Below are 22503 nucleotides of genomic sequence, written 5' to 3'. Positions count from 1 at the left end.
GCGATGGGGACCGCGCGAACTGTCAGCGCGGCCCGGTCCCCGCGGGGACCCGCCCGCCCGGGGCGCATTGTGCGCGCCGGCCTGCGAGCGCAGCCCCGCGTGGCCGGGCCTGGCCAGGCGCCGTGTCCCGCGGCCCACGCGGCCCACGCTCGGCTTCCTCACCCACTCTCCCTGCCCGGCTCGTCCCGACCTCGCCAAACTCGAGGGGGACGCCGGGAGGCCTCGGGGACGGCGGCGGCGGCTCCCGGCCCTACCCGGGCCGCCCCCGCGCGATCGCGGCCCCCGCGGATCTTCGGCCGGTGCGGCGGTGGGCCCCGATCCTCTGCAGGGCGGCGGGGGCGGCCCGGCCCGCGCCCTCCTGACAGCGGAGTTCCCTCTTTGCAGCGCCTGCATGGTCTGTGTTTCTGTTTTGTTTCCTACCCCTGCAGGGGCCGTTCGCGGGGTGGGGTGGGGGGTTCGCTATGTCGGATGACGATTCGAGGGCCAGCACCAGCTCCTCTTCATCTTCATCCTCCAACCAGCAGACCGAGAAAGAAGCCAGCACCCCCAAGAAGAAGGAGAGTAAAGTCAGCATGAGCAAAAACTCGAAGCTCCTCTCCACCAGCGCCAAGAGGTACCCCACTCCTTTCTCCAGGAGTCCTAGCTTCCCAGTTGCCTCGTGCTGCATGTCAGGGAGGGTGGCTTCAACGACGTTCTCATATGTTCTCTGGCAGGAAAATGGGGCATGGAGTCCCACCTGTTTTCTCTCCTGCTTACTGTTTCTGGTTTTGTTAATGCCCTTGCCCATAAGCAGCAGTTGTGGCTGGCCTCGTCTATTTCTTGATGAAGTTTCGAGAATCCTCATTACTTTTATGAGTGACTCTGAATGTGATTTCAGAGTCCTCGTCCTGGTAATCACGAATCTGTGACTTCTCAGAGGCTGTCACCCTCCTTTATAATTAAGGGTACCTTCCGGGAACTCTGTCAATGAATTCTGACCATCTCTCTTCCTCACCTGTTGCAGGGATGACGTTTTCTGAATAGAGTTTTCTCCATAACTTGCTTAAGGAATAATCAACTCCCATTAGTGCTTAAGAAACTGAGGTGATGTTTTCTGGTGGAATTTGAAGAGCCTTTTCCGGTTTGGGGCAGATGAGTCAGTAAATAACAGTAAAATGATTATTTCAGGTATTTTGGGAGATAGTTTTGTTGGCTTGTTTAAGAAGAGATAGTTTTGTTTGTTTGTTTAAGAACTTCATTTTGATAGTTTTCAAGGAGGCCTTGTTGTTTTATTAGACAGTGTCTTATGCTCTAGCCCAGGCTGGCCTTCAGGAGTGAGCCACTCACTACACCGAGGGTTAGTCTCTTATGTAAAAAGACGGGTGAATACTTTGTCTCTGTCAACCTTTAATGACATTCCCTGATCCCTGTAGTCTAGCAGAGACCTGGGAAGCCCCTGACATCCTTTCAAAAATCCTTCTCTTTTCATTGAGATAGTTAACCATAGCAAGGAATGGAAATTGGACTAGAATTTAAAATGAAATGGGACATTTAAGTGACTTTGGCTCTCTCTGCTGAGTAGTGAGCCTGGAACTCAGATTGACAGTTTGTTCTGTCATTTTCCCTGACCTGAAATTCTTGGTATACTGTTTTAGTGACCTAACTGGCCTGATGGTAGTGACTTCAGCCCATTCTCCATAGTTAATGATCAGGTCTTGAGAGGGTGTCGAGCTGCCTTGGTAAGGTTGTTCTCATTTTCAAAGGGTTGGTGTGATAGTATCTCAGGCCCTCCTGAGTCTTAACCTGCCCTCTTTGATTAAGCCCATGTGAACTGTCTCTGAGCCTGGGTTCTCCCCTCCTTGCTGAAGATGGCGCTTCTCTCTCCCAGTGTTCTTAATCTCTCCATCCTCACTCTGCTTTGGACCCACCCCCTTAGGTCAGTGCAGCTTTTGTGTTGTGCTAGAAGGCCCTCAGTGTGTTTGTAACTATAGTGGGAGGAAAATGGACAGGTATAAAAAAGTAGAGTATAAACAATTGGATTTCTCTGCGGATATAGTTTGTCTGTTTATGCTATGGAAGTTAAAAACTTAGTTCTGGGCATGGTGGTACAGGCCTTTTATCAGCTCAGTCCTTGGAAATAGAAGCAGGCAGATAGATCTCTTGTGAGTTCAGAGTCAGCCTGTTCTACAAAGAGAGGTCCAGGAGGTCTGAATATAGATAGGGAGACTGTCTCCAAAACAAAATCAACTTTATTTGGTACCTCAAATAGTAGCGAACTGGCCTAGCATGCTTGAAGCCCTGGGTTCAGTCCCCAGACCTGTAATCCCAAGGCTCTGCCAGGCAGGAGGATCAGTTCACAGTCCTTGGCTACAGTGCATTCTTGAGTTGGAGACAGGCTCTCCTGTAGTCAGGGCCTCGTGTAGTCCAGGCTCAGTGATCTGAATAACAATGGATGTTCCCTTTCCAGGGTTTTTGGTGAGCAGGAAGATACCAGCTATAATGTACCAAGCATTGCCATTTTTAGCTGGCACTTCTTCCCCAGTAAAAGGGAAAATAAATTGAGTGGTGACTGGGGAAGTTCCTACCCTCAGAAAACCTTCGGAAATAGAGAAACATCCATTGTCATTCAGATTGCCAGCCTGAGACCTTATTTGGAAACAGCTAGTAAAGAAATGTTGGAAGTAGGAAGAGGAGCTGGAAAAGAGTAAATAATAATTTTGCCTGTAAACTAACATGTTTTATGTATCTTTTAATGCAGCACATTTAGATTCCTAGGTACCTTGTTGAAACAATAACTGTGTGTTAAAGCAGAGTTAAGGTTAAAAGGTAAAAGTAGAAAGGGTATCTAGGAAAGGATGAAAGGGAGAATTAGGATTGGTGTTTGATGTAGGCCTGTTCTGCATCATTGGTTTGGAAGGTAGGTACTAGCCATGGAATTGGAAGGGGTGTGTGTACCAGGAGATGGTGTACCAGGAAAAGGAATCAGAATCAGCAGACTAAGAAAGTGGTTTCTAAGCCAGGATCACTGGAGAGCGGAAAGTGAGACTTGCTCTTAGACCAAGCCTTTGTGTCACTGGTACATCTTTGATCAGTGCTCTGGAAATGCTGCAAATGGTGCCATTCTAAAACTGCCTGGTGTTGCCCTTTAAAAATTATATCATAATTTTGTGTGTATTCGTGTGGTCTGTGTGTTCAGGCATGCCAAGGCACATGTGTGCAGGTCAGAGGCCAAATTGCTGGAGTCAGTTCTCATGTGTAGGATGGCAAGCACCTTTGGCTGCTGAGCCATCTCACTAGCCTTGGTATTTCACCCTCTAAGTACTAAAGGAGCAACTGTCTCTTTACAAGTACGGAGGAGGAGATGTTTGCTTTCTGACAGATATAAAAATGGTCAATTCCAATAGGTAAAAGAATCAGGAAACTGGTGTTCCAGACTTTATAGTCTAACATCCTGATGTGAATGAAATGGCAGATGCAAATGTATATGGACTGAAATGTTTCCTGGGAGTGATAGAATTTAGCAGGGCACTAATAGATGTCAGTAGAGACTGGGTGTTCTAAACTGGACCACATTTTGTGGGGACAGGAAGTGCCCTTCAATAAGGAAAGTTTGAAGAACTTCCCCAGTCACCACTCAATTTGTTTTTCCTTTTAACGTGGAAGAAGTGCCTGCTAAAAAATGTCAGTGCGTTATAGCTGGCTTCTTCCTACTCTCCCGAAAACTTTCTTTGGGAAGGGAAAAACATCCATTGTCATTCAGATTGCCGAGTGTGTGTTGGCTTTATTTTTACTACCGAGCTGTCTTGGTGGATTTTTTAAGTTGTAACAGCCTGGTAGGAGGAGAAGTTATAAAAATAGTCCCCCTTTAGGAGAAGCAGCTTAAGGCCCCAAAGTTGGTCGTTTTAATTGGTGCCCTAAGCGCCTAGGTAAGCCGAAGACAAAGGCCGGGGCTCGGTGTGAACTGTCAGTGGCTTCGGCCTAGGGGTGGGGGATGGGCTCTTTGTGAGGTGAGGAGGTGCGGAGAGGCCGGTGCGGGCCTGCGGGCCGGCGCCGAATGAGCGCGACCTGGGCCGGGCCGGGCCGGGCTGGGCGGCCGGGAAGTTAGGGGCTAGGAGCGGGCAGGCGCGCGGCGGGCGCAGGTGGCCAGTGCACCTTGCGGGGCCGCCGGGGGTCCCGCCATCCTCAGCTCCACCCAGCACTTCCTGGACCGCTCGACCCTTGCCGGTGGCGGTCACTAGGGCCCGAGCGGCCATATTGGCTTTGCCGGGAGGTCACTGCTCCTGGGTGCAGGGTCCGGGTTTGAGAAGCACTGGCCTGCTGAGGGCGCTAGTGTGCGGGTGCTGGCCCGGGGGCAGTGTGCTGCTCTGTGAGGCCGGGGCCTGCGGGGGGCGCTGGTGTACGTGGTCCCAGCCTGAGGAGGGGTGCTGGTCAGGGGCACGGCCTGAGTGGTCATGGTCTGCTGGGACACTCAGAACTGTCGGCCTGCTCTGGGGGTGGGGCTGGCGTGCGGAGTCCATAGTTAGGGGACCAAGAGGCTTGGTACTACCGAGTCCTGGTCCTGGTCCTGGTTGTGGCCAGGGCGGAGGGGGGATGGCAGGTCTGCTAGTCCACAGGGCAGGCTCACCTCAGGGTAATGACCTCCCATTCTCTGGTGAAGTGCTGAGAAGGTTGGGAAAACAGCAATGAAGAATTTTTTAAATTGTTTCTTAAGTGGAAAACACCCAGGACAACTGCCCTAGTGTGCTTGGCAGTATTGTTAAGTCCGAGGGTGGGAGAGACATCGAGCTGCTCCCCTGCACTGGGAAGTCTCCCCAACCTGGGACCTCTTCTTCCTCAATGGATGGAATAAGGTGGGAGGACCTGCAACTAACTTTCTGTTTCCCAATCTCCCAGGATCCAGAAGGAGCTGGCAGACATCACTTTAGACCCTCCACCAAACTGCAGGTGAGCTGCCTATGAATTGTTGTCTTCTTAAAATTCTCCTGACTTCTGTCTTGTGTTTTCTATTGTAGAATTTTGCTTCTCTTCTGTGATTTGTGTGTTTGATGCTAACACCAAGTATGCTGTACTATGGGTGTAGTATGCAACAAGCTCAGGACTTTTGAAAAGCACTGGATTTACAGAGTGGGCACTTGTGTATGTGAAACAAACTGCAAAGTTAAGGTGAAGGAGTCTCCCTTTTGTAAACTAGCTATGGGTGATGTCAGCGTTAAAATTTTGGTTTAGAATTGCTCTGCTGGAATAAGCTCATTACAGGTCTGAGATGCTGAAGCATGGAACGGAAACAAACACTAGACCCTCAAACTTATTCCACTGCAATTTTGTATTGGACTTTTGGCAAAGCAATTCAGGAAATAACTTTGGGAATAATTTTGTTTTAAACTATAATTTTTTAAACTCTTAAAAGATGGTGTTTTGTTGATATTGTGTAATACAGACTGAGTGTATATGTGTATGTTTCATTGTGAAAACTGTAGCCAGCTTCCAAAGGGTGTGTTGACTGCTTTGCTTTGTTTAAAAATCATCAGTTTTGCATTTTTGAGTCAAGGTGGAAAGAAGTTGTGGTTTGTCTAAATTGATAGTGAATCGTTGAAGGTCTACAGACTTCAGCCTTCAATGGAAGAAGGCAAGGTTTCTTTTCATTGGTGCTTTACATCTACAGGTCGGAGTTACTGGTAGATAGTAGATATACACAGTGAGAATGTGCAGGTAGTCAGGATGGAAGCTAAATGAAGTATTTTGCTTTTAACACTCATGTTTTAAAACCATGATTGGTGGATTAAAAGCAAAATTTAGTGTTGCTGTTTTGTTGACTATTATTGTTCTCTGTGTGTGACTGCATGTGTGCATGTGGAAGTTAAAAGACAACTTTTGTAGAGTTGGTCTCTCGTACTTTTATATAGGTTTTAGGGATCAAACACAGGTTGCCAGGCTTGAGTTGTAAGCGTTTTTCCCACTGAGCTGTCTGGGCCCACCCTAGTGATTCTGCTTTATATAAATTTGTTCTTAATGTTGATCAGATTTATGGTACTTTTTGAAATTTTGTTCCTATATATGAGAAGTCATTTTGAATGTTAGGTCTTTTTTTTTTTTTTTCCTCTCTTGAGACGTTTCAAACTTGATATGTAGTTAAGGATGACCTCAAGTTTCTGATCCTACTGTCTACCTTCTCCCCAGTGCTGGCATTAGAGGTATGAACTACCATACTGGCTTTATGCCAGGCTAAACTCTGCCTCGTGCATGCACTCTACCAACTGAGCTATATTCCCAGTTAGATACTTTTAAACTGTGTTCTTTAACTGAGCCCCTAACTATTCTCTAGGCTTTCTTTTGTAGCTAATAATCTTTTCAATGGTTGAGAAAGTGGCGAAATACTAAGAGCTGTTTAGATGACAGCCTGCGGCGTCCCTTGGTTGTTTGTGTGGGATCACTTGTGTTCCCTACGGTAGGTCTGTGCTGTAGCTGCCACTGCTGTTGGTGTTGTCTCCCCTGTGTGTGTGTCTCCTGTGAGTCAAACAGCTTTAGCTGATCAAATTATATATCATAGCTTCAAAACTAGTATCATTTATTAAAACAGAAATGGTTTTCTAAAATGTGAATAAGTGCTATCAAATTTAAAACTAAACAATTTGGAGATTTTCATGAGATTAATCGGTTTTTTAGCAGCAGGATAGCACACTCGAGTTCTTGTCATTGTATCAGGGTTCATCTGTGAGAGGTTTGTGTTTCTGAAGTAAGAAGGGTGTTTTATCTTTGTAAATTCCTCATAATCACCCCTTCAAGCCGAGACCTTTGTGTATTACCTGTGCCTGGGGAAGAACTACACTACATGGTGGGGTGACAAATCTTACTACACTTAAATGTTTTGGGAAGAGTGTGATTGAGGTATCTTTATTGTACAGAAAGGCAGTTATTATGCTGCCCTTTACAAATAACAAGTGCTTTAATTTCTGGAGATACTGCCCACTAGACCTTTAAACTCAGTGGCTCCCCACCTCCCTAATGCTGCAGCCCTTTAATAAAGTTTCTCATGTTGTGGGGACCCCCAACCATAAAATTATTTTTGTTGCTTCTTCTTAACTGTAATTTTGCTACTATTATGACTAATAATGTAAATATCTGATATACAGGATATCTGATATGCAACCCCTGTAAAAGGGCCGTTTGACCCCCAAAGGCATCTTGACCCACAGGTTGAGAACTGTGGTATGAATTTGAGTTTCTATTTTTTACTGGCTTCCTGTCTTACCACCCTGTATTGTGCTGTAGTTTCAGTCCTGGGCGCTTGTTTGAGTTTGGTTTTAGATTTTGTGATGCTACCTGTATAGGATTTAAAACTAATTTTTAAAACAACATTTGTCTGTTTTGTGTAAATGTGCCCTTGTGTCACAGCATGTATATGGATGTCAGGGTGACTTGCAGGAATCCTACTTTGTGGGTCTTAGGGACTGAACTTGGGTTATCAGGCTTAGGGCAAGTTCCTTTACCTGTTGAGCCATTTCACCTGCCCCTCTCTAAGAGTTAATTATTTAATATCTTGACGGACTTTATTGTTGGAGACAGGATAGGTTAGCTTAGATGCTTTTTGAGTCAGCTTCCAATTAAGATGCGTTAATTAAATGATATATTAAATATATATATTAAATTTTTTCTGGTATTGCCGTCTGCATAAGAACTCAGTAGTTCCTAGTGAAATTGTAATTCCATCAATTATAAATTATATTGAATAAGCTAAAATTGATTTTAATTTTATGAATTTTAGATATAGTTTATCCTTTCTAGAACTTCTTTCAGGCAGGCAGCATTCAGTTTTAAATTTAGACACATTACTTTCTTAAAACATATCAGGTGGCACACAGCATCCTGTTAGTGGACAGCTGCCTCTTCTACATCAGAAGTCCTGGGGTGGGGGTGGGATGGGGGTCAGGGGTAGCTGTGCTGCTTGTGTTCAGTAGTCTCAGGACTTGACTAAAATGTTTGGATTCAAAGTTATTGAACTTCAAGACTGTGTGAATTTTATTTGCTAGATATGTTGTATGAGAAAAGGTAATATGTTGAATAGATTCATTTTTAAATAAATTGTCTGCACACATGTTTATGAGTATGGTTTATGTATGTGCATGTGGTTGATGGCCATGGAAGTCAGAAGAAGGCATTGATCCCCTGGAGCTGAAATTATAGGTGGTTCTGAGCTGCCTATCATGGGTTCTAGAAATGGAATTTGGTTCCACTTATAGATCATCAAGACTACTGAGCCATCTCCACCCTGAATACTTTTACAAATATAAATTGCTTTGTATTAAATTCTTACTTTCAAACATCAAGCTATTTAGTATTGTTGTGTGAATCTCTCTCTCTCTCTCTCTCTCTCTCTCTCTCTCTCTCTGTGTGTGTGTGTGTGTGTGTGTGTGTGTGTGTGTGTATGTGTGTGTGTGTGTGTATGTATGTATGTATACATGGTGAATGAAATATTTCTACAGCTTACCGTGCTTTTGGTTATGCTTTTCTGCTATCATTGCCTCTGTTCTTTTAGGGGGGAAATAGTATTGTGTTTCTTGTAACAATTCCATAAAGCTTGGCTCTATTTGGGATGGAAAAATCATGCATTCTAGATAGCTCATGAACTTCAGGCCACTAGGATCAGGTTTGTACCTATTATTTGTAGCTTACAGCTCATACTTTGCTAAATTGACTAGCTATAGTCAATTTAAATTATAATTTAAATTATAAACGTGAAAGTCTTGGAAAAGTGAAAAGTAAATTTACTCATCATAAGTGGCATATTTTGCCCAAGTGCTTTTTACTTTAGTTTTTTTTTTTTTTTTTTTTTTTTGGTTTTTCGAGACAAGGTTTTTCTGTAGGTTTGGAGCCTATCCTGGCACTCGCTCTGTAGACCAGGCTGGTCTTGAACTCACAGAGATCCACCTGTCTCTGCCTCCTGAGTGTTGGGATTAAAGGCGTGTGCCACCAATGCACAGCTACTTTAGTTTTATTTAATGAGAACATCTATATTAGAAGTAAGCCTGTAGTGTAAATGGAAATTCAGAATTTTGGTTGGTCTTATTTTAGATAAAATATTTTTTGAGATGTCATTAAGCATTTTAAGCACAAGGAGAGGGTAGTAAAACTAAGTTTTCCTTTATATAATTTTATTAATATTTGTTTTTCTTTTACTTTATTTAACTATATGAAGTTAAGCCAGGACCTTCTCCACCAAGAGCTGTACTTAATTGTTAAAGTTCTTTTTAAGATGATTTGAGTTGAAACAAATTATTAAAAAAGAAAAAATAAAAATAAACAGAACATTTGTCTTATAATTCTCAGCCGTCTTATCATTCTCTGCTAAAAAGTCCCAGTGCTTAGTTGCCTACCTTACAGTATTGGAAAGCCCAGGCTTTTGTTTTGAGACAGTCTATGTAGCTCAGGCTGACCTTGCATTTGCTGTTTAGTGGAGGATGATTTTGAACTTCTAATCTTCCTGCTTCCACCTTCAAAGTACTGCGATTACTGGTTCATGCTAGCACACCCTTATTTTTGAGACAAGTTCTTGTTGTCTCAAAATTCTAGCTTTGAATTCCTGACCCTTCTGTTTGCTTCCTGGTGAGGAATCATTAATCATCACAGTTGCTGTATTGAATGATGAACTTACTGGAGCTGGATAGTGTCAGTAGGGGTACAGTGTTGTAAATGTAATTAATGTCACTGGATTGTATCCTTATAATGGGTAAAATGCTCAATTATGTGTAGTGGGTTTGTGTGTGTAAAACCTCAATGGGGGCTGGAGAGATGATGACTCGGAGCTTAGGGCTTGCTGTTCTTTAGAGGACTGGAGTGTGTTCCCAGTGCCTATGTGGGAGGATTCAAAACCACCTGTAGTTCTGCTCCAGGGAGATCCCATGTTTTCATGGGCCTCCAGGGCACTTGCACTCACACAGAAGCATACACATAAATAAAATAAATCTTTAAAAACTATTTTAAAAACACTATAAAAGCTATATATATATGATATATATATATATCATATATATATAATTCTTACAGCTTAAAAGATGGTACTGGTTTTAAAGATTCTTGTAAAGGTGCTGATATTCTGTGTTAGAAACCTTGAGTGCATATTGTACATGAAAAGGAACTACTTTTGAATGGTCCATAATCTATTAAAGGTTCTATGAAATGTGGAAATGTGAAATATTGTAATAACTGCCAGTGGCATGCTATAGAGGTTCAAAAACATGAAAGATGGCTTTGCCCTGGGTGTGAGGGCCACGGCAGGAACACTTAGTCATCTGGGAAGGTTTCAAGAGGGGATAGGAGTTGGGGTGAAGAACGAGGCATAGACTCAATGGAGGAAACTGCAGCAAACATGGTGGAGGGCAGGTAGAGAGGGTTGTCTTGTGGTCTTGTGGTGAGTAAACCTTTGGCTGCAGAGTATAAAACAAGTGGGAGGATGTAATTGTAATAAGAGATAAAATGTGAGTTGCTCTGTTAGGCCAAGGCCGTTGAATTTCATTTTGTAGATATTAGAGTCTTCGAAATTTTTGAGTGGGAAATGAAATTTTTGTGGAACAATTTGGACAGAGACAAGGATGATATAAAGTTGGGTAGGAAGCAGTAGGCTTAGAGTTGGCTGCTGTAGTGTGGGTAGGGACTGAAGAGGGCTTGGGAAACAGACAGTAGTAGTCCTTAGAGTGGAGAAGAGCAGAGACAGAAAGCAGAAGAACTAGGGAACTTGGCTGCTGAAGTTCTGGGTTTGGGGGCAGCTGGTAACTTTAACATCAAGAGATAAGACAGGAAAAGTGGCTTAGGGGAGGCAAGGTCTCTCTCCAAAGTTATTTGTGTTGTGGATTGTATACAGTGTCCCAGCATGTTGCTGTTACTGTGTAGCAAATCAGTAAATGTTTGTAGTGTGGTTATATATTTGAATTTATTATTCATCCATTATTGATCTCTTAGATCTGTCTGCTTTTAAATTGGGCAAATTGAGTAGATTAAAAATTCTCTGAGAGGCAAAAACAATGACTTAAATCTTTGATTCTGACCCTGTGTGTTTCCCACAACTTTTCAGTTTGAAGATTTCAGAGCTATAGAAGACATTGGGAGAGTAGTGTGGCACACACTCACTGTCTGTGAAAACTTTATGTTTGTATAGTTTATATAGTTTCATGGTTACTGTGACAAATACAGTGACCAGAACCAACTTGGGATAGAAGAGGGTTTATTGCAGCCCATCACTAAGACATGTCAGAGTAGGAACTCAAGTAGAAACCTGAAGGCAGTCCTGCCTACTCTTCCACACTGCCTTATAAAGCCATAGAGGAATTCTGCTTGCTGGCTTGTGCAGGCTGATCTTTGTTAACTTTCTTAAACAACCCAAAACCCCTGCCTAGGGAATATTGCTACCTACAATGGGGTCACCCTCCCATTCCTCCCCCATGCCCATGTAGCAATCAGTATGACAATCCCCTACAGGCTTGTCAGTCCCATTTAGGTAATTCCTCACTTGAGACTCTCAGATGACTCCAGGTTGTCAGCTTGACAGTAAAGTTAACCAGGACACATGGTTTCTTTGTTTTTTATTGCAGAGTGTCAGTGGAAGCCACTTCCATGAAATGGTTAAGTGTGCTGGAGTCAAATCTAAGGGGCTTGGCAGAGGTGCCAAGGCTGCAGGTACCTTTGCAAGTCCATTTGTGATGATAAAGAGAAATACTTTTGCTGGGGAGAAGAGGGCTAGGAATTGTGTTCTAAAAGCTGGTCACATATCATAGTAATAGCACAGGGAAGACTTAGGCAGTCCTAGACTACTGTGTTCTTAGGGGTATCTGTCTGTACATGAAGATCAGGTAGAGAAAGAAGACTGGGAAAAAGAGGAAGCAAAGAAGCAGAAGCAGCCACCAAGGCTCTGGGAACAGAGAACAAACTTAAATGTCCCTTAGGTTTTAAAATGTAACCGCTATGGGTGTGTTTTTTATAGACTAAGAAGGGAAAGCAAACAGAGAAGGATAGAGGGACAAGAAGGAGATGGAACATTTTTCAAAAGTAGAAAGTGGTAGAATGTGGAATTGAGGCTATTAGCAGAGAGCATCTCTTTTGAAAAGCTGACAGCCTGATGTTCTGGTGGCGGACAGCTCTCTGCTGGCTTGGAAGCATCCCTGGTGTGTGAGGAGCCTCCAGCCCTGAGTAGAGCTAAGAGCAGTAGCATCTGCCCCCTGCTTGTCCTTTCCTGGGAGACTTTAAGCTCCTTGAGAAAAGGGATTGTTCAGTCTCAGCATCCCTTCAGTACCCGAGAAATGGTTGATCATCAGGTGTATTAAATTAATAGACACAAATGGCTAATGTAGACCTGATGGGGTACCAGAACATTTTATACATTTCTTTAGGAAACAATGGGAAAATTGCTGTCACAAATGGTTTTACAGCTGTCCAGGGCCCCAAGCGTTGTTGGCAGTTTGGGCCCTTCCAGAATCACAGAGGAGCTGGTTATCAGTCAGGGTGATTTAAAAAAAAAAAAAAAAAAAAAAAAAAAAGTGATCTATTCTTCAGAATAGGATAGTATGTAATAAAGAAAATAATGTATCTCTGGTGCACGTTTCCATTTTATAAGGTTGCCTACTCTGTGCCTGCAAAGAGCACTGATGTAGGGATGCTACGTAAATTGAGTTCCTGTATCTTAAAGCTGGTCCAAATGGTTGTTAGAGGTGCTGGGACCAACCTTCCTGAAACATCTGATGCACCCCTTGTCACCAGTAAAGTGGAACAGGGTTTTCATGAGAAACCCATTCTTACTCAGTCTCTTACTTAGTCATGCTCTCGAGTGAAATAAAAGGCCTGGCAACTGGTGCAGCCGTCCTCACCCTCTGGACAACCTCCTATTCTTGGAGGCTAGAAGCTCACCAAGCCTCTACTTGAGATACTAATCCAGGAACTGCTATATTCATACTACTCTTTCTTTAACATATGAACATGACTGAATATCTCTCCAGAATCCCTGTCATTCTACTACTTAGAGGGGAAGCCTTTGGAAGGCCAAGGTGATGTCTCCTGCCCTCTGGGACAGTGCTAGAGGCTAGAACAATAAAACTGAAAGTTGCTCCTCAGTTTGCTGTCTGGGGTAGTGTCCTGCTCATTGTTGTTAAAATCTCAATTTTGTCTGCTTGTCAGAGAATGTCTGCCTTGAATGTGACAAGTTAGTAAAATAGCAGATGGGAAGAAAGGGGCTGATGTCACTAGCTTTGTGTAGTGTTCAGAAGTAGCTTGACCACTGGAATCCTATCAGACTGCTCCAGTCTGATCTATGTCAGTACTGTTTCAAGCAATACTAATCAATGTTGTAGTGTCAGTAGGGTTCTTAGCATTGATGTGATGGTCACTAATATTGTCAGTACCTTAGGCATTTGTGTCTGTTCTGATAGAAAATTGATGTGGGTATACCACTAGTAAATCTTATAGAAAAAGGCATTGGGCTTAACATGGTATATCATGACTCTAATTCAGCACTTGGTAGTCTGAGGGAGGAGGATTGCCTTGAATATGGGTATAGCCTGGGCTACAGAGTGAGTGAGACTCTACCTCTAAAACAAACAACAAAAATACTAGAAAAACAGTACTTTGGGCCAGGCAGTTTGGGCACTAGCTTTTAATCCCAGCACTTGGGAGGCAAAGGCAGGCCTTTGATCTCTGTGAGTTCAAGGTCAGCCTGGTCTACACAGCAAAAGTTCAGGATATGCTCCAAAGCTACACAGAGAATCCCTATCTCAAAAAACCAAGGGGGAAAACGTAGTTTGGAATGATCTTATTAGAAGAAAAAACAGGTATGTTACATCTGATAATTGCACAGAGTGGCCACAGGATGCATGAAATCAAGTCCTAGTGGCTGAAGCAGTAAACTGTGCTGGGTACTGAGAGCATTTGTCTGCTGTGAAACTTGGATTTTAGTACATGTCTTAGTTAAGGTGTTTATTGCTGTGATAAAGAACATGAAACTTGGGGTCACACTCCATTACTAAGGGAAGTCAGGGCAGGAGCTCAAATAGAAGCTGTGGAGGAATACTGCTGTCTGGCTTGCTTCTTCCTCATGGCTTGCTCAAATTGCTTCCTTATGCAACTTCGAACACCTGCTCTGGGATGGTACCACCTACAGTGGGCCAGGTCTTCATACATTGATCATTAATCAAGAAAATGCACCACTACTTGCCCGAAAGTCAGTCTGGCAGGGACACTTTCTTAATTGGGGTTCCCTCTTCCAAGGTGACTCTTGTATCAAGTTGACATAAAACTAGCCACACAGTGGGCAGTATAGACAGCAAATCAAGGGATTTGTATACTGTGATGGCTTGTAGGAAGAAAATTCATGAAGTGCAGTGATACAGGATCATTGGGTAGAGAGGGATGGTTTTCCTGCAGAAGTCTTGTAAATAACTTAAGCAAAGACCTCAAAGATGAGAAAAAGGGAAGATGCTAGGGGGACATCCTGTAAGAATATTACATCGAGGGAAGCCAGGAGATTTCAGGTCCAGTAAGGAACTGGGGAAGCCCTTCTTGGTATTGAAGCTAGAAGTGATTTAAAGGGCTTTTCTTACCCTCAGGTATATGGAAACATGGTTGAGGAAGGCATGAGTGGGAAATGTGGTATTGTGTTTAACAGTGGAGATGGGAGTAGAACACCTAGACCTCTTTGGATTGCACTTGGGACTTATGAGACAGGAGCATAAAGGGCTCTTCTAGGTTGTGGTTTTGTTGTTGGCTAGATGGTGGTGACTTTTTGTTGATACTGAGAAACCTGGCATAGGGAGGAGGTCAGACTGGAATGACTGCTCAGACAAAGTGGGTGTGAGATTGATTCCCACCAGACATCTAAACTTAGATGTCAAATAGAAGTTAGATATGGGGAATTGGAATTCAGGAATATTTTGGAGCCATTTGGGAGACCTCACTGTAATTGAGTCTCGTGAATAGGAAAAGCCCATGGCTCACCCTGAAAGAAATGGATAAAAGAAGAGCTCTTTGGGTGTAGCTTGGGCATCTTGTTCACATTTGGGTATAGATACTAGAAACCAAGAAGTGGGGGAAGGAATCAGAAGTGGTGACTGGGAAATATTCCGAGTAGAGTGACCATCAGATCTAAAATGATGCCTAGTGGGCACATAGGAAGGTCAGGAGGTGGTCACTGCGCATCACAACTGCAGGTTTGGTGGTGACCACATTACGAAGATCCACGTTAAATAACAAAATCAAAGGGGATGGTTTTCAATTAAAACAAAAAAGATGTTTCTGTTCTCATTTAAAAGATTTCATTGTATTTATGTAGAGAAGTGGTTAGTTATTTCTTATGTCCTCTTTAGGACAAAATTAACTAATTCCTAGAATTATTTTCTTAATTTATTTTTATTTTTGTGTGTGAGAGAGAATAAAAATGAGTGGATATATATGCCACATATATGCAGGTACCCAAAAAATGTTCAGAAGAAAGTGTTGAATCCCCCAAAGCTAGAGTTCTATGGGTAGTTTTGAGCTTCCCAGTGCAGGTGCCAGGAACTAACGTGGGTCCTCTGGAAGAGCAGTGCATACACACTCTTAACTACTGAGCCATTTCTCTAGCTCCCAGATTTTATTTTTGAGAGAGGGTCTCATTATGTAACCCTGGCTAGCCTGGAGTTTGCTATGTAGACCAAGGTAGCCTAGAATTTAAAGATAACCTCTTGCCTCTGTCTCCCAAGCACTGGGATTAAAGGTTTGTGTCACCACACCTGACTTTCTAGAATCCTAGAAAGGCCTGGTAAACATCCTTTTCCTTTGAGCCTGCCATACCAACTTCAGATTATGCAGGTTCTCTTGGCCTTGCTTAATTTCATTAATTTGGGTAGCATTTGGTAATGTTTGGGAATGGGAGCTGGGCTCAAGGAAGCCGTAGATGCTGCGTGAGGAAAACAGAAAGGTGAGCCACAAGTGTATCTGCAGAGGGAGTTCTACAAAAGTAATTTAAATTTCTCCCATTACCACAACCTTGCCTTCTCTGTGGGAATACATTTCACTTTTTAAACATAATTTACTGGAATTGGTGTTATAAAAATTTATTTCTTGGCAGACTTTACTAGAGCACATTTATCCCAATAGAAGAAGATATTCAATTGGTTTACATAAAAGACTCTCAAAGAAAACATTTGTTTTATTGTAATTACCCAAGAGGATTTCTAAAACATGAGTGATAACTTTCCTCTAACCTAAGGAAATATTTCAAAATAAATGTTTGTTTAGTGGTTATAGTAACTTGTGTATAGAGCCTGGCAGTGGGTTGCAGCTTCACTTTTCCACTGCATTGCCCTTCATCCTATCTGCACAGCCCCTCTTGGAGAGAATCCTTGGCACCATCGCTTCATTCTTCAGTGACACTGGCATAGTATCCTGGGGTGTTCTCACATGTGGGGTAAGTGCTGTGGCATGATGAAGGTCCTCTAAAGTAAATCTCACTTGAGGACACAGTTCTTGTTCCGGCTAGATTCTGGAACTTGGATTCTGTGTCCCCGATAAAACGGTTTCACCTTTATTTTATTACTGCTTGTTTATATATGTGGACATGCATTCTGTATTGTGTTGCCTGAAAGTTAAAACATGTTTGTGGGAAAAGGGAAAGGTATTCTGACCTTCAGCCAGGTGTTTTCAGGTGGGAAGGACCAACTCTCCCCTCCCTTCCTTGTCTCTCAGCTTCCCTATTAGCTGTGCATTAGCAGGGAGTTGTGGAGAAGCATTCTTTACTGTGGAGGCTTACCACGCAGAAAAGTAGTGGTCATTTTATCCCTCTGTCTCCTGGTGACTGGTGCTGCCTTGTTTTTATTTCCCAGAGCCACTGCTAAAACTTTTCTGCATTTAGTGGCTTGTTGCAATCCAGCTGTCATTGCTTTCCACAGGCTTGTGCTTCTGGCTGATAGCCCCTCAGGAACCATCCTCTTCCCACTGCTGAAGCTCCCACTGCCCTTCAGGCCTCAGCAGGAACACTAGGTCTGAGGTGTTCACAATTGCTTATTGCCACTTGACCTGAAGATGCAATAATATATATAAAATCTCATTGCTTTGTGAGCTGAGTCTAGTGTCCATATATCGAGTAACATTTCCTTTGTGCTTCGAATCTTTGTTCACGCTAAATTTCTGTCTTTCTCTTTCTCCCATCCTGGTGTGCTCCCTTCCTTTAAGAAAATTGTGGCTAGCCAGTTGGATTTTCTCAAAAATTTTTAAATAACCCCCACTCTACACACAGGGTTTCTCAGCATAATAGCCCTGGCTGTCCTTGAACTCACTCTATAGGCCAGGTTGGCCTCCAGTTCACAGAGATCCACCTGCCTCTGCCTCCAGAGTTCTGGGAATAAAGGCATGCGCCACTATACCTGGCTTTCTCAGAAATTTCTTGTTAACATGCTCACTTAGCCAGAAAATATTTTGTTGCATTTGAATTTTCCTGAAGCAGAAAAAACTTAATGTATCCACCTGTGATTATAGCTCTGTGGTAGAGTACTTGTAAGCCCTAGGTTCAATTCCCTGTACCACCAAAACCAAAAAAGCAGCATGGATCAGAGTAATAGTTCAGTGGCTAGAGAGCTTGCCTAGGATACACGGAGACCTAGGTTTGTTCCCCAACACCAAATAAAGTTGATGAAATGGTACGTGCCTTTGATCCCACCACCCTAACGGAGAAGCAGGAGAACCCAAATAGGGTCATCCTTGACTATGTAGCAAGTTCAAGGCCAGCCTGGGATTTGAGGCTTAAAAACGCTCAACAAAAACTTTATGTACCAGACTGTATATTAATTCTCAGGAGCCTAACCACTGAGGGCATTGTTCAGTCCTCAATAAGAATGTACCACAGTAAGAAGGGTTAGAGTTTTTAAAATGCATCACATACCAAATACTTATGTTGCATCATGAGAATTGTCTGTAAAACAGCAGCTTGCTGGTTATTCCAGTTAAGTCATTACTGCTTTTGGCATTGTTTTGATGTTACATGACTGTCAGTGGCTCAAATGCATTGGGCAGCATTCTCCTACCTGGCCCACCTATAATCCTTCCTCTGTTTCTCTGTGGCCTCATCTGAGCTGTATAAATTGTTGTGGTCCCGTTGCTACTTTGGTACATGCTACCCTGTACTTCTTCCTGTGCCCCTTTGGTTTTAGTAAGTTACAGCTAAGGACAGAGGTTCCTTGAAGTATATTCCCACTCATTCCAACATCACTGTTATGCCAGGTATTCTCAAGATAGCCCAAGTGTTCTTGCTCTCAAGGAACCTTTATTCACTCAGAGGAAGGGTAGTAAAAGAAATTTGTTTCTCTGATAAACAGCTTCTCTTTTATTTTACTGTTGCCTATTTATATATGGAAGCACATTCTACATTGTACAAAGTAACTGCACTAGGAGCCTAAGATGGACATTACCTAGCCAGTTTGGGCATTGGCTAGTGCCACTGTGGGGTAATGACACTGGATTATAGAGATCCAACTATGAGAAGAGTATTTTAGGTCAAATGGCAACTGCTAGTAAGCGTGAGGAAGGCCAGAGTGGCTAGCATGGTAGCTGAGGATAAGCATGGTGGAGGGATTTGATGGGCAGGGCAGATGGTTCTCTTGGTTTTGTTTGGAAGCCAGTGAACAGAGCCCTACATGGAGGAGTGCTCAATAGTCCTCACTATCATTGCCTACATTTGAAGAAAGCCACATAAAAATTCTTATTTATTAAAGATTGTGGCTTCTCTTTTTTATTACTACATTTTTTTTTTTTAATTTTCTGTTTTTTGAGAAGGGCCTCAAAAAACCAGGGTAGCCATACTTGCTATGTAGACCAGGCTGGCCTAGAATTCACAAAGATTTTCCTGTCTCGGCTTCCTGAGTGCTGGGATTTTAGGTGTGTGTTACTATCCCTGGCTTAAATGTTTTTATTAATAGTTTTCCTGACTTTTCTTTGTGTAATAGAGCAGATCTGCTTTTGTATCTGCACTATCTAGAAACTTCACTAGTAATTGAATCCATGCGACTGTAACTTTGTGTTCCTATATGTGACAGGAAATACAGTGCCGCTCAGTGTCCTCGGCATAAGGTCTGGATGGAAGCAAGTACTTTGTAAGGCATGTGTGGCACTGAGTCATAGCCAGGGCTTGATCATCCCTGTGTCCTGGTTGCTTTCAGTCCTGTTTGTCCCTGTCCATGAAGGCAGCTGGAATCCAGCACTTGAAAAGCATCCCGTGGTTGGCCTTCTATAGAGTAGGAACAAGTGAGACTGGGGCGATGAACATGACCAACCTATCTGGATCAAGGACTCTAGGGACCAAGAGACTTTCGTGGAAACTGTGAGACAGCTTGCCAGCATGCCCATTAATCCTAACATGGTTACTTGTGATGGGGAAGAATTGAATTGCACAGTGGGAAGTCTCAGTTCTAGGGTGTGTAGTGTGCATTTGTGGGCATGTTTATATACTAGGCAAGCACAAAACCAACTGAGCTGAATCCCCAGTTGGTAAGCCTCAGACCTATAGGAGGTTGAAACCCGTGTGAGAGGACACAGTGGTGGAATGGTGATGTAATCATTCTTATATGTATATTTAAAACTTCTGGCATTAGCTTCTGTTTTTTATTTTATTTTTTTATTTTATGTGTATTGGTGTTTTGCCTGCGTATTTGTCTGTGTTAGGATGCCAGATCCCTTGGAACTGGCATTATAGATAGTTGTGAGCTGCCATATGTGTGCTGGAAGAGCAGCCCCCTAACTGTTCTGTAGGTTCTATAGAAATGACAACATGCAATGTGATTGTAGTGCATCTTAGTATTGTTGCATTGATATGAAATGGCATTTCTTGTGGCTAGAGAAATAGTTCAGTGTTTAGGGAGTTTGATGCTCTTCCAGAGGACCTGAGTTCAGTTCCCAGCACTCACATCTGTGGCTCATAGCTCCCAGTAACTCCAGTCCTACTTGATACAGTGCCACCTTCTGGCTTCTACAGACACTTGTGCGTGCACACCCACCCACCCACCAACCAACCAGTAATAAAAAGAAACCATGTTCTTTTTTGTTGGTGGTGGTGATTCTTTTTTTTTGGATCAGGGTTTCATGTAGCCCAACTAGCCTTTAATTGCTGTGTAGCCAAGGACAGCCTTTAACTGTCTCTGTCTCCCAAGTGCTAGAATCACAGATGTGTCACACTTTCCCAGGCAGGACCATTTTCTTACTGTTTTGTTTGTTTTCCTTCTCTGAGCTATTAAACAACTAAGGAAAGGGCCATGGTGAAAACTTTTCACTTACCTAATATAGATAGGTTGTGTGTCAGTTCAGATTTCTAAGGGGACAAAAGTCGAGTATAAACATAAATGTTTACTCAGAAGTAGTCCCAGTAATAATGCAGCCAAAGCATACAGGATGTGAGCTTGCCCTTGACTGCGAAGGGAATTGGAAGTGATTCGTGTGTACATATTCCTGGAAGCTGCTTTTTACAGAAGGCCTGGTTTGTGATATTCTAGACAACTCAGAGACTTAAAAGGTATTTTAGCTTCATGGTCTGTGTTACGAGCATTTAAAAATAGAACAAAACTAGAAGCCTGGTTGTGGCACATACCTTTAATCACAGTACTGTGAAGCAGAGGCAGGCAGGTCTCTGAGTTCCAGAACAGCCAGGGCTGTATAGAGAGACCCTGTCTCAAAACAGACAAAATTTGAATGAAACTTAGCTGGTGATAACAGTGAACCTTATGAAGTATGTCAGTGTGGTTTGGCATTCTCATTTTATAGACGTGCCTTCAATGATTAAGTGGCTAGCCCAAGTCCCCGGGCTCGAAAGTGGGAAGGTTTACAGATTTGATCTCTACCCTTCAAAGATTCGTGCCTTACAGTAGTGCTCCACTGGTATGTTTGTGGTTCTGAGTTGTAAACCTCTCTTGGAGTTGCAGTGTTCAGCTTTACTCATATACAGAAATATATGTAAATTTTAAGAGCCACTTAAGGGTTTTCATCAGAGTAGCCCCATCCCTCTGGTGTTCTCTAGTGTAGGTTTAGTTGTTGCTGTGGTTTTCTATTCATAGACAGGGTCTATGTAGGGGACAGTGTAAGCCATGCCTGCTAGAAGCTGGCTACAGTTATGCCTGACCACGCCTGTCAGGGCATGGTTAAGGTGAGGTCAGGATGACTCATGGATAGGGTTTTAAGGGGCTGCAAAGCACATGGGAGCCCCTTCTCTCTGGCCTCCCTGCCTTGCTGCCCCTGGCACATTCTGGCTTGCGTTTGGCTGGTGTTTTTCTAATAAAGGATATCTTTATCCCAAGCTCCTTTTATTTCTTAATAGGGTCTCTCTCACCATGTAGCTCTGGCTAGCTTGGAACTCAGAATTCTGTTGGACTCTATGTACCACCATGCCCAACTGTCAGTCTTTATTTAAAAGCCTAGGGTTTAGGGCTGGTGAGATGACTCAGTGGGCAAAGGCAGCTTGTTGTTTAGCCTGACAACCTGAGTAAAATCCCTGGAACCTACACAACAGAAGGGGAGACTCTGTATGTGAAAGTTTGTAGTCCAAACACCACATATGCGCCCCCCCCACAATAAATGTATAAAATGTTCCCTCTTGAAGCTTCTACCATTATTTTATAGTTTACATAAAAATCCCCTCCACTGGGGCTGGGGTGTAGTAGGCTCTGGGTTCAATACCAAAAGAGAACTGAGGTGATCTCATTCTATCCACACAGCTTGTCTGTGTCCTGTGACATTTATGTGTACACACAAACAGACACACATTTGCATACATATATATGCATATGTATGTTCTGTATATACATATAATATATTATATATAGTATCTCATGCAGTTATTTGTATTTGCCATTCTAATAGACCGAGGGTTTTTTTTTTGTTTTGTTTTGTTTTTTTCGGGGGTGGGTGGGTATGAGATAACATCTCACTATGTAGCCTGCCTCACCTGGAACTTACTATTTAGATCAGTCTGGCATCAGAGATATGCCAGCCTCTGCCTCTCACTTGCTGGGATTAAAGGAATAAGCCCAGCTAGACTTGTTTTGTGGGGGTTTGGGGTTGGTGGTTTTTTTTTTTTTTTTTGAATTGGGTTTTTTGTTTTTTAATTAAGAAAATTTAAACTACTTTTATTTATTTTAGGGGGTCATGTAACTTGGTGACAAGTACCTTTAGGCACTAAGTCATCTTGCAGGCCCCAAATTTCTTTAAACAGCAATATTTTGGGACTGGAGTAATGGCTCAGTGGTTAAGAGCACTTGCTGTTCTCGAAGAGGACCTGAGTTAAATCCTAGTATCCTGTTGTCTGACACTATCCAGATCCCTGATGCCTCTTCTGGCCTATATTGATCATCAGGCAAACATGATACACATACATACATGCAGACAAAACATTCATACACAAACCAAAAATAAATCTTTAAAAAATTATAGATAGAATGTTCTTTTTGAGAATTTCATACAGTTACTTTTTTATTTTTAGCAGGGGTCCAACTATGTAACCCTGGCTGGCCTAGAATGAACTATGATCAATCAGGT

At 42.9% G+C, this 22503-nt stretch overlaps 1 protein-coding gene across 3 annotated transcripts in view; it reads left to right on the top strand.

The window, feature by feature from the left end:
* The window catches only part of LOC100767156 (ubiquitin-conjugating enzyme E2 E1), a 52969-nt gene that overhangs the window by 309 nt on the left and 30157 nt on the right, over window positions 1–22503 (top strand). The window contains exons 1-3 of one of the 3 annotated variants that reach the window (XM_027389391.2): window positions 5–394; window positions 525–613; window positions 4873–4923. In XM_027389391.2, coding sequence (XP_027245192.1) covers window positions 392–394; window positions 525–613; window positions 4873–4923 — 143 coding nt within the window. In that variant the 5' untranslated portion in view covers window positions 5–391. Of the gene's footprint in view, window positions 1–4; window positions 395–428; window positions 614–4872; window positions 4924–22503 lie in introns of those variants that run through there. The other 2 variants (XM_027389390.2, XM_027389392.2) reach the window with 2 other exon arrangements.

The sequence above is a fragment of the Cricetulus griseus genome (genome assembly GCF_003668045.3).
Source record: "Cricetulus griseus strain 17A/GY chromosome 1 unlocalized genomic scaffold, alternate assembly CriGri-PICRH-1.0 chr1_1, whole genome shotgun sequence".
Classification (NCBI taxonomy): domain Eukaryota; kingdom Metazoa; phylum Chordata; class Mammalia; order Rodentia; family Cricetidae; genus Cricetulus; species Cricetulus griseus.
The sequence above is the reverse complement of the archived record's forward strand: the minus strand, read 5'-3'. Positions and strand labels throughout refer to the sequence as shown.